A 12,964-nucleotide genomic window follows, 5' to 3' on the forward strand; every position below is an offset into this window, starting at 1 on the left:
TAAGTTTGTGACAAAAAAAGGCCGAAGTTCTAGATTATTTCAAACCCTGAACAGGAAGAAAGGTGGACCATATTGGGCTGCCTAAACAGCAATGAACTACAATTCCCATCAACCCTATCCAGCAATAGCCAAATATGAGGTCAAGCACAACTAGAGGGTAATGTGTTGCTCACGCCAGTATAGGAAGAAGTTATACTGTGACATTTTGTTGCAATATTTGTGTGGTGGGCAGGTTGTTAGCTTATTTTTTTTTTTTGCGGAGAGAGGCTGTTTTTATTTTCTTGAGAACATGTAAAGATATTTCCAGTAGGCAATTCGACTGAGGCACAGCCTGGTAAATGCTAGTGTCGGTGTGAGTTGTTTCCAGTAGGTATCCACAGTTGTGTCATCCACACTTCAAGCATCTGCCCATTCAGTCTTATACCAATCAATGCATACGTTTCCACACCATGGAAAAGTTACTTTTGTGGCTATTAACTACCAGAGTTCCCTGGCTAGGGGATTATGGGAGTTCTGATCCAAAAGGGGAACCTTTCCTAGATCTATATGTTTTTTTGTATGTATGTGTTGGCATATTTCATTGAAAGAAATAGGAGAATTTCAGCATATGGGAGCTCTGCATGGACTGAAATGTTTTTCTGGCTTCTATTTATGAGAGAACATTAACAAGACAATGTAACACCACAGCCTAAAAAAACAAATGAAAAGGCTGTCATTTGATTTATTGTTTCTTCCATTTTACCACTTCTCCCAAGGAATTTCAATACATAGGGTTCCATGCCCTCATTGTATTGTCACTGCAACCACTAAGGGCTCTTCTACACTGATTATGGAATGCAGTTTGAAGCCAACTTGAGGCTGCAGGGGCCACACAATGTATACTGTCAATGCACATTGCAGTGCGCACCTAGGAGTATGCAACACATTAAAAAAAAGTATCAGGGAAGTCTAAGTTCAGTAGAAGATGTGCTGCAGTGCACATCAGTATATCCCAGATCAAGGGCAAAATCAGCTCCACAAAATGTGGGCCTCGTTGTAGGCATGTGCCCCTGCTGAACTGCAGTAAAGAATCTCAAATATGATATGCCAGAAAAACAGCCGAGGGCTTCATTGGACCCCTGGGAAAAGTAATGGAGTACTTCCACTCTTAACTGTCACTTTCCCCATTTTTTCATCCTGTATGCCTTTGGTGCATCTCTCCTGGAAATGAGAGAGAACATCCTGCACAGAGCAGTTTGAGGCTAAGATCTATAGTAAATGTAGTCACTTTCCTGGCCTCAAACTGGTTCCAGGCATGGCAACCTGATCACTCATGTGCAAACCAGTTCCGTCCAAACTGGTTCCAAACTGGATTATAGTGTCAGTTTAGAAGCTCCCCAAAGTGACTCAGGGACTGTAGAACACCTAGGACACATACATAGAGTGCAATCAAGTCTTTATCAAGCCTTGTTGTTTGGTTTGGTATTGTGATATGGTCTAAGGGCTAATCAACAAAAATTGCTATTACCTAGGACACATGAGTGGAAATGTGGGCTCAGATCTCAAGTGTAGCGATCCAGAACACTAGCCTCTAGCCAGTGGTTCTCAACCTGTGGGTCCCCAGGTGTTTTGGCCTACAACTCCCAAAAATCCCAGCCAGTTTACCAGCTGTTAGGATTTCTGGGAGCTGAAGGCAAAAACATCTAGGGACCCACAGGTTGACAACCACTGCCCTAGACTGTTATGGCTTTTTTGCATTTGGATATTATTTTTCACAAGATTACGTCATTACACTAAACCGAGGCAAAAAAAAAAAAGGAGTTGGTTTATTGTATGATCCTTCTGCCTCCACCACCCCAAAAAGGTTTTGCAAATCAGCACTTTCAAAGCAGGTAAGGTGATGACTTCTGTTAGATTAGCTCCCATGTTTGGGAGTGAACTAACTTCAGGGTTTGTATAGATCTATTCTGTATAAAGGTATAGTTCTTATTCTGAGTTTTCTTTCAAGCCATAGGATGAGCTCACCTTAGCTGTTTTTGTATCTGCTAGTTCCTTCTTGAATTTTGATATGTCCATGAAGTGGCTAGTAAAATGTGTCAAAAAGCCGATAGTATTCTGTTAATCATACCGTTCAAGTGTTCCTTCATGTGCGAGACATCTAATATTTCTTTTCTTGTCTCTCCTTAATGGCTTTGCAGATTGTCATGAGTGCAAGACAAGGCACTGGAGATAATTTTGGTTTTTTTTCTTCTTCTTTAATAAGAACTGATTTCCCCCTAATTTCATCATTAAAAAGGATGGAAAGAACTTGGGGATTTTAAAAAATCCACTAGTATATGGCTGAAAGCAAAATTGTCAGCTTTGCCCCATTCAGGCAGAGAGTTTGGAGTCTTTGACTTTTCAAAACCCCTCTTTGAATGCTTGCATATTCAACCAGATTTATGATGCTGAATTCGGATTGCTTCCTTTCCCTTTTTCTCAGGGCCCTTTCACACCATACAACGTTAGCAATATGATTCCACTTTAATCGCATGGATGCCTCCAAGAGAATTGTGGGATTGGTAGTTTGAGGAGGCACCAGAGCTCTCTGCCTGGGAATTCCAGATGCCACCCCGTGAAGTAAGATTCCAGAGGATGGAAACACTGCTGCAGAAAGTGCAGTCGTAACACTGTAATTGTGAAGTGTAAATAGCCCTGAGAAACTGTATGGCAGATAGGTCCAATCTCATTCTTTTCCTGCTGGAAATGCCTGTTGAAGTTTGGCTAGTGCAGATGGGTGAGGAAATTGTTTGATGCTTTATACATGGAATGGATAAACATTTAATAAACAGGGTGGAAAAAGCAATGTGGCAGATTGCAAAATTCATTCATCCCTATGCGTGACTCTTAACCTACCCACCCAACCATCCCGTCCATGTGTCAAGATCTTGGACAAAATGTGACATTGCTGTTTCAGATGCCAAACACTGGAGATGCATGTCAGAAACATCTGATGCAAACAAACAAACAAACGATCAACAACATTGAGCTGTGCCTGTGGCCCAGAGCTTGTAAATGTTACTTTTTTAGACTATACAACACCTAGACTGTCTTAGGCCCCTTTCACACAGATGTATAAAATCCACATTGAACTGGATTATATGGCAGTTTGGACTCAGATAACCCAGTTCTAAGCAGATACAGTAGAGTCTCACTTATCCTACCCTCCGCTCATCCAATGTTCTGTATGATCCAACGCAGTCTACCTCCCGCCCGGATCCACCCCTGTTTCAATACATTGTGATGTTTTGGTGCTAAATTAGTAAATACAGTAATTACAACATAACATTACCGTGTATTGAACTGCTTTTTCTGTCGATTTGTTGTAAAACATGATGCTTTGGCGTTTAATTTGTAAAATCATAATGTAATTTGACGTTTCATAGGCTTTTCTTTAATCCCTCCTTATTATCCAACATTTTTGCTTATCCAACGTTCTGCCAGCCCAATTATTTTTGATAAGTGAGATTCTGCTGTATTGTGGATGATCTGCCTTGATATTCTCGGTTATATGGCTGTGTGGAAGGGCCCTTAGTTTATGCTATCAGCGACCATGTTGGCTGGGAAATTCTAGGAGAGCTCATCCCAGACAAACATTTTCAAGCTTTGCATCCCTGCCATGTGGAAGCCTCCACAAAAAAACAAAAACAAATGTGTAAGTCATGCTTAATAGACCATTCCGTTTTTCTCCATAGAAATTACAATGGACAGTAACAGTGAAGGCGCTTGGTCTCGGTCAGGTAGTGAGGGAAATATTTCCCCCATAAAAGAAGAAGCTTATTATCGCAGGATTGACGGACACAGGAAATGGTGCCAGCAACGTACCATGGCCTCTGACTATAGATACGGTATGCCAAAACCCTTCTTTGTCCTTTGTACCGAAAACAAAAAGAAGCTGCTTTTTAAAAGAGCTGAGTGTTAATTGAGCGCCATTACTATATGTCTACGCTGCATGCCACCGAATGCTAAGGCGGCTGCCTACATGAGGCAAGTCTTCTCCTGCTTGCCTTCTTCCCCTCCCCTCTTAAAAAGAAACACGAACAGGTAAGTCTTGCTTAGGATCAACCATGAAGGGAGAAGAAAGCGTTTGGTCATCCATCCACATCTCCTGCCATGCCATCAAGCTTTCCATTCTGAAATGAGTCAGTGCACTAAACTGCCATTGCATGAACCTTCTGCCCCTGTTTTCTTCCCATTTGGCTGTCCCAGTAACCAGCAAACGTTGATCACAGTACCGCTTTATTGCCCTCATCCAAAATGCTTCCATTGCAAGTTGGCTCATCAATACAGGGTCCCGAAGAGGAAATCGGTGATAACCAGTAGCAAAAATCAAAGTTGGGTCATTCCTTTGCTAAAACTGTACCATTGTGACACAAACTGTGCAGAAAACTTTTCCGTTTTCCTGATGTGTTCGTCAGTAATAGATGGTACAGAGACCATCTGTTGGTTGAGGATTTCCATCTGTAATGTAGTCTCATTCTTTTTCTTCTGCTTCCTGACGTGCCACATACTATTGTCTTATCCCCAAAGTATTATAGACTCAGTTTAGTCATGTTGCCATTTAGAAGATTTTTTTTTGGCATAGAACTCTTTTCTATTAACACATCTCAAATGAGTTGATTCCCTTCCCTTTGGTTCTTCTCCACTGTCCCACTACTTTCAGGGAGGTACTATAAATTCACAATCCTCCAGCAATACAGCTGATTGTCAGGGAGCAGGTGGATCTTTGTTCACCCAGCTCTACTCCCAAGACAGTGATGATAGGTTTTCTTTCATCATAGTAAATGGGTTGGAAAAGATCCCATGGGCCATCCAGTCCAACCCCTTCTGCCATGCCGGAAAAGCATATTCAAAGCTCCCCTGACAGATGGCCATCCAGCCTCTGATTAAAAGCCTTCACCAGACTTTGAGTCCGTGGGTCCCATTGTTGGCACAGTTGTTATGATCAGGAGGTTCTTCTTAATATTCAGGTGGAATCTTCTTCCCTGTCTTTTGAACCTATGGCTCCATTGAGTCCTAGTCTCCAGGGTAGCAGAAAGGAAGCCTGTTTCCTCTTGCTTATGACAGCCTTTTCAATATTTAAACCTGGCTCTCATGTCTCCTCTCACCCTTCTCTTCTGCAGCTAAACAGACCCAGCTCTTTAAGACAATCCTCAGAGGGATTCATGGTCTCCAGACCTTTCACTATTTTAGTCGTCCTTCTCTGGACACATTCCTTGTTGATTTCTATTCTGTATAAAGGACACCCTTTTACCATGCCATTGTATATAGTGGGACTTCAGTATCTGCAGATTTTGGTATCCATAAGTGTTGTTTCTGTGTCCTGGGACCTCATCACACCACTTTAAATCCGGTTGCTGCCGCCTGAAGAATTCTGGGTTTGTAGGTTAGGGAGGAGCCTTTAACAGCCTCACTAAGCTACAGAAACCGGATTTCAAGTGGATTCATTCTCTAGTGTGATGAAGATCCCAACCCCAGTGGATACAAAGAACCCACTATAATGAAATTGGTCAGAATGCAATTGAAAGTGTCTCATCTTGCATTTCCTCATAGATATTTGGTGTCCCAAGTGGAGAACAAATCCGCTGGTAATCCTCATTTTTCCAAAAAATATTCCTATATTCAAATCTTGTTTCAACATTGGGTGCTTCCACTCCTGGTCTCTGTTCACCCCTCCCCCCCCCCCCCCCCGCCCTGCCCCACCAGAGCGAAAATGAGGATTGACAAACCATTAAATCCCATTAATATATAGACAATACTTCACATATATCCCATAAATATTAAGCACCTGCAACGGACACACTGGCAAAATCTGCTTTGACTATATATCATTATTATGTTGTTGTGACCTAATCCAGAATACCGGAAGATTCTATATTCAGTGTGTGTTGTATTTGCGTGTGTAATGCCTGTTCTTACTTTCCCTTTGTGTATTTTTCTACTTTTTGATAATCAAATAATCTCCCCATTTTTGATATAATAATTCATACCATTACACTGATTCCGTTGGGAATTTTGTCAATGGTATTATGTCTGGTGACCTAACTTCCAAACAGATGAAAGACATCTGTGGCCAAGTAACATTAGAGTGTGGTCAAAATGGCAAATGGCATTAATGAAGGAAACCTAAGTCAGAAGCAGCCACAGTTTGCTTTTGCCAGGGACTTCAGGGGAGGGCAAAACTCTACCTCCTCTTTTCCTCCTGCTGGTACTCTGAACTCAGTCTGTCACAGTTAAAATAAGTGAGAAATAAAGAGAAAAAGGAGGAAGACAGAGGAAATGGAACTGCTGAAACACATTTGAAAGGGCGGGGTGGGGTTAATTGCAAGTGTCCCGGTAAATCATGACAGTTGGAGGATATGCATTTCTGAACTAAAGTTTTATGACCCAAAGTCTCTGTTCACTCAAAATTGTCTTCCTTTAAACTTTAGTCAATGTCTATAGCTCTGCAGAACTGAGAAGAGATAGCTCTAGCTATGTCCTCCTGGTTGGCTTTCCATATAGGCTGCAGTGGGAACAAGACTGGAAGAAAGAGGCCTTTAGTCTGGTCCATCATTGCTTTCCAGATGTCCTTGTGCTGTTTTGTTGTTGTTGTTGTTGTTGTTGTTGTTGTTGTTGTTGCTGTTGTTCAAAAATGAGACCAAATGTTTAGGCACCATGACAGGAGAGGTCACCTCAGTTCCCTAATCCGTTCTGGTTCCGAAGAAGGTTGGGTGCAGAGTACAGTCTATGATGGCCAGTTCAGTAGGTGGCCACAACCACATGGGAGTCAGCACTCCTTGGAATGGCTTATTCTCATTCTATTTGGCAGGATCTTTGTTGACATTTGTACTAGAGCTGTTAAATCTAGAATACAGAGTGTCCAAAATTATCTTTACGATTTCAGTTTTTCTGTATTTGGTTGATTAATCATTTGACTTTCAATCCATGCAAATATAAATATGTTTGGACATTGCTAACAGTCTTCCAACCACATTGCTTAGCCCTTGAACTTATAAGGAAATTCCTAATCTGTGAAAATGTCTTTCCACAGTTTGAACTAACACTCCTTATCTTCCCCTGAAGGGTGTCCTCTTGATGGTCTGTAAACCCTGAAAGCTTTTGAACTAAGCTTTTTGAACCCTATGTAGTGCAGCTTGTTATTTCATTGGATATACTGAAATTAATATTGAATCAAGTTGCACTATAGTGCCAGAGTCATTTTTTACTATTCAGCAAAAGACTGAATAGAGCAATCTAATAGTGACACTTAGTGGCCAAACTGTGGCATTATATCCCTAACTGAAAGGAGAGAGAGCAAGCATATGTGTTCACTATGCTCTTCTTATCCAAGGAGGAGGTATGTTTAAACAAAATCCTGCAACTTAAATGCACGTGACTAACCATCACCCTAAGATCCTGTATGCAACAGTCCAACAAAATTAAATGGGAGTTACTTTTTGTTTGGTTTGTATATTATCTCGTAGAACTGGTTGAAAGAGGATTTATTTGACTCGCTTATCATAGGGTGGGACTGGAAATAAGTTAAGGTGCAATCTCTGGATAAGTTAAAAGAATATTATAGTCTTCATCATGCTTCAGAGCTGCTATGTCATTCGTATGTCTGTTATACAGAATGTGAGCACGAAGACTGACTTTGTAGTAACAGTAAATAAGACTGTTACAATGCCCCACATTTAGATCCTGAAGCATGTGTTCTAAATGCTTGGTTGAATTTAACCCCAAATGCATTAGTTTCTGTTATGGTCATAGAAAATATTTACTAATAGCTTACATGGTTTGAAGAGTGACTGTTCTCTTGCAAAGTATAGCATGTCAACAGGAATTTTCCTATATGTTAAAGCAGAACTGCTGCTTCTCTCTCTTCCCCCCCTTCCTCCTCCCCTTCCTTCCTTCCTTCCTTCCTTCCTTCCTTCCTTCCTTCCTTCCTTCCTTCCTTCCTTCCTGTCTTTCTCTCTTTCTCATTGTTCTTGCTGTTGTTATAGTAGCAGCAGCAGCAACAGCAGCACCACTTTTCACATGCATTCTACTTTACCATAATAATAATAATAATAATAATAATAATAATAATAATAATGCACCTTATTTATATTCTGCCCTTCTCCCCAGGGGACTCAGAGCAGATTACAGCATTTACATGCATAGGCAAACATTCAGTGCCTTTACAATCATATACAATGAGACATACAAACAAAGAGGCTTCTCCTTTCATGTCCGGCTTCTGGAGGTGGTGCTCATCTCCGGCTCTGGGGAGGCGCTTTTCTCCATTTTCAAGGCGAGGATCCTGTGTTGTCAGCTCCTGCTTGTGTGGCTGGCAAGATTGCTTGGAGTGTCTCTGCCTTTTCCTGCCAAAGCGGTACCTATTTATCTACTCACATTTGTTTTTGAACTGCTACATTGATAGGAGCTATAGCTGACAGATGGGAGCTCACCCTGTCTAACGGAGTCAAAACTGCCAACCTTCAGGTCAGCATTTCAGCAGCATGAGGGATTAACCCATTGTGCCACTGCAGCTCCTTTATCTTATTAATTTGGCAGACAAAATGAAAACATTCCCTCTGACACCAAGTGTGCATGATAGCCATTTTAAAAGTGGAAAACAGGCTGAGAACTGGCCACTGGTCCAATGGCTGGGATGAAATTTGAACTGAGATGTCACATCTAACATTCTGTCCTTGAGTCTTCCAAGCTCTTATGACAAGTTGTTTATGCAGACACACCAATACATGTAGTAAATAGGAATGTTGCCAGAACTTTGAAAACTAACTTAGGGGTTCTGAGAGGTGTTGTGTAAATATAACTTTTCCAAGCTCTGATCTCAGCCTGCCCGTCAGATGCAAGTCTGATAGATTCCAAGAAGGATGAAGCAGGCAGAGTATGTCATGAATTGCATCCATGAGGTGAAGATCAACATGTCTTCCCCAAACTGGAAAGCCAGTGCAATTGGCTAAAGACCAGAAGTATGTAGTTTTCAAAACACAAACTAGACAACAGACTACTGTATTTTGCACTGAATGTACTACTGAACATTTCTGAGAGACAGTACAAAGTATAGTGTTTCACTGTTGTGTGCTTTAAAGTCATTTCTGACGCAAAGCAACTTTAAGGGTCTTCTCAGTGGCTGCCCCAAGGATCTGGAACGTCCTGCCCAGAGAAATAAGTCTGGCATCATCCCTCCTCCTCCTCCTTTTTTGCCAGCAAGTAAAGACTGTTCTGTTCTGATATGCATTTGATGAATGATTTTAAAAGGACTTACACAATGCATTGGACACTTGTCAATTGTGCTGTTGTCTGTGTGTGTGTGTGTCAGTTATCTATGTTTTAAACTGATTTTAATGTTTTTTTGATTGTTCAGTTGTGTTTTAACTTCTGTATCTTGTGGATTTTTAACCATGACTTCTTCAATATTCGAACTTAGTTATTTCGAATCCCATTCCGGGAAAATGGCAGGATAGAAATTAAAACCGTAACAACAACTATAATGATAATCGACCTGTGAGATCAATTCTTGAGTAATGAGTCAATGCGCACGTAAACTGGACTCATTTTAAGGATTGACTAAAGTTTACAACAGGATTGAAGCCGTTGATTCCAGAGATTGATTAAGCAATCGCTATTAACAGAAGTTAGGACAAAGGCTGTCCAGACAGATGATCTCCCACCGCTGTCTTGTCACATTTTCCCATAGCTTTATTTTTCCTCCTTTCTCAAAAGTGGCTTTTAAGGAGAGAAAAAATGAAATGGTTGTACATGATCTTTGGATTACTAGCTCCTTTTACAGTCCTCCATCTGACTCAGTGGGTTATGGCATAAGCCAGTGGTTCTCAACCTGTGGGTCCCCAGGTGTTTTGGCCTACAACTCCCAGAAATCCCAGCCAGTTTACCAGCTGTTAGGATTTCTGAGAGTTGAAGGCTAAAACATCTGGAGACCCACAGGTTGAGAACCACTGGCATAAGCCTTCATGGACATAAAGGCATGAAATTATTACCATGGGTTGCAGGCATAGTACTGGAGTGCATGAGTGCATTCTGTGTTTGTACTGTCGAAGGCTTTTATGGTCAGAATCACTGGGTTGTTGTAGGTTTTTTGGGGCTATATGGCCATGTTCTAGAAGCATTCTCTCCTGACGTTTTGTGACCTCACAACCTCTGAGGATGCCTGCCATAGATGCAGGTGAAACGTCAGGAGAGAATGCTTCTAGAACATGGCCATATAGCCCAGAACTTCTACAACAACCCATTCTACATGTGTCAGGAGGTAATACACTTCAAGTCTCTTCATGAGGATAGGATTGTCAGGAGGAGGGGCTCCTCCTTCAGCCCATTTGCAGACAATTCTGGCTGTTGAGCACCTCGTCTAGGTTCTAGGACCTTCCCTTCCAAATATAGAGACTAGACAGGCCTTGAATGAAGCATCACACACATAATTATGAGTGGTAGGACCCTGTTGTTTATTGTTGTACATCCTAAAAGCTTAATGTAATAAATGAATGAATAACTATATTGTACTCTTCTGTATGATCCACCTTGTGGTGATAGGATGGTCTTGTGTGATAACTTCCTGGGGTACTCATGTTGAAGGATTGCCAATGGACAGACCTATATTTGTTTGTTGTATCATGTATCCATGATCCTTACACAGCCTTATAAGACAAGGCAGGGATGCTAGAGCAATAACAACTTGCCTTAAGCCACCTGGTGAGTTCATGGCATGTAGACAGTGACTGGAATCCTCTTGGTCGAATGAGGGCATCAGTGACAGGATAAACCCTTGATTCGATCTTGCCCATGGAATTTATCCACGGCCTCTGCATGCCACGCTTTTTCTTTGGCTGTACAACAGCACCCAGATAGTGCTCAGGCACTGTTTCCCCCTGAACCAAATGGCCGCTGACTGACTGCAGGGATGCTCAGAAGCCATCCAGCTTCTTTTGTGCAGCTCAGGAAAAAGGAGCAGACTTTGATTTTTCAGACCCATGTGAGTATACTGGCAAAGCTTTCTACTTTGACTGCATCAAATAGTATCTTGGCTGCACTGTGATGATTTGTGCATGATTATCACATCAGCAAGCATAATTGTGTGTACTGAGTTTCTCTGATGTCTGTCCCCCAGTGCCCCATCATGATCATGCTGTAGCATGCATACTTTTTCAAATTCTCTGTAGTGTTCCTCAGGTTCTGGAACAAAGGAGATCACCTGCTGTTCTACATACCTAGGGACCATTTCTTGACCTTTGCACCTATTGTGTTCACTTGTGGCGCTTAAATTTCCTTATGGGATTTATACACACACTGCAGCAGGAGGGTAGAGGGCAATTTTCACTCCTACACACCTTCCTCCAAGCCGCATCGGTGCATCATAGCACACTGGAAATGATGTTATACATAGGCACTCTTTGGAACCGGTCATCAGCCACAAAAATGGGTTATGGTGGGGAGGGAGAAAGCCTAACTGTATGAGATTTTGGTGTGTTTGAGACAGAAAATCATCCAGATAAATATTGGGGGTGGGTTTAGGGGTCTTGAGCAGCTACAAATAATAATAACACTTTATTTATATTCCACTCTATCTCCCCAAGGGGGACTCGAGTGGATTACAACATACACAGATAGGCAAACATTCAATGCCTCCTTTGATACAGTGGAAGAACAATGACACACAAATACACAGAACAAAGGTACAGGCTTCCCCTTTCATCTCTGGCTCCTTGAGGTAGTTCTCAACTCTGGCCATGGAGAGGCACTCTTGTTCCATTTCCAAGCCAAGGAGGCTGTTGTCTGTAGACGACAACTGTTTGTGTTGTTGACATGGCTGCATGGGCACCTTTATTATCAAAGCAGTACCTATTGATCTACTCACATTTGCATGTTTTCGAACTGCTAGGTTGGCAGGAGCTAGGGCTAACACTGGGAGCTCACACCATCCAGTGGCTTCAAACTGCCAACCTTTAGGTCAGCAGATTCAACGATTCAACAGTTTAACCTGTTGTACCACCATGGCCCTCTTTTTATCATTATACATTTTCTTCTCCTATTGAGTGAATTTATATCCCTACCCACCTGATGCCTCTCCACACAGCTCACTGTTTTAACTGTCATGGCTGCATCCTCTGGAATCCTGCTGTTTGTAATCTGGAGAGGCGGTAAAGGATCTCTTTGAGATTTCAAAAGATTTGAACTATAACTGAAATTCCTTAGGATGCAGCCCTGGCAAGTAAGGTAGAATCAGAGTGAAACCAGCTTTGTTCCAACAGTGGAAGGAGAAGAGAAGATGTCTTATAACTTGGTCCTCCATATCTTCAAATGGAAGTATTTTGGCCAAAGTCTGATGTTACCTCTTCCTCCTGCATAATCCAGTGTCTGCTATCTAGTGGCCCACTGACCCAGTGTTCCCTTGTCAGTTTGTGAAAATGCAAGCTAGAGAGATTGTAATTTAAATCATTTGAAAGAAGAAGCCTAACCCTTTGATGAATACACTTGGAGAAGGGAATCAGGATGTATGGCACACTCCTGGGCACTGGATTTCAGAATTTTGGAGTTATGGCAAATGCCACCCCTCTCTCTTTTACCTTAATATGTATTGACACCTCATATTTCCTTCCATGAGCTCAAGGTGGTGTATAGAGCTCTTCATTCTGCCTGTGAGGTAGATCAGGCTGAGTGTGATGGAGAGAAAAATTGACCCAATTTTACCCACTGAGTTTCAGAACTAGAACCTAAATTTCCTAGGTTCCAGTCCAACTGCCAACCAGTCTGCCACATTTGCTCCAACATATCACCGATAGGATGCAACATTGGTGGATAGAAAATGTCTTTCTTCTGTTGCTAGAACATGGGGCTAATAGGGATGTTTAATTCCTATTATACTCAGCCTTCTACTGAGCTATACCACTGGTTTATCTTGCTCACTATTGTCCCAAGTGTTCAGTAGGATTCTTTCCTAGTC

At 41.8% G+C, this 12,964-nt stretch overlaps 1 protein-coding gene across 18 annotated transcripts in view; it reads left to right on the top strand.

Annotated features, from left to right (window-relative positions):
• The window catches only part of RIMBP2 (RIMS binding protein 2), a 155,059-nt gene that overhangs the window by 112,009 nt on the left and 30,086 nt on the right, over positions 1-12,964 (top strand). For 10 of the 18 annotated variants that reach the window (XM_060785618.2, XM_060785626.2, XM_060785610.2 and 7 more), the window contains one exon: positions 3,714-3,866. The exons of 7 other annotated variants lie outside the window; for them this stretch is intronic. In XM_060785618.2, the coding sequence (XP_060641601.2) occupies positions 3,714-3,866 (153 nt within the window). One more of the 18 variants, XM_060785625.2, reaches the window with a different exon arrangement.

Source organism: Anolis sagrei, chromosome X (genome assembly GCF_037176765.1).
Source record: "Anolis sagrei isolate rAnoSag1 chromosome X, rAnoSag1.mat, whole genome shotgun sequence".
In the NCBI taxonomy this organism is placed as follows: domain Eukaryota; kingdom Metazoa; phylum Chordata; class Lepidosauria; order Squamata; family Dactyloidae; genus Anolis; species Anolis sagrei.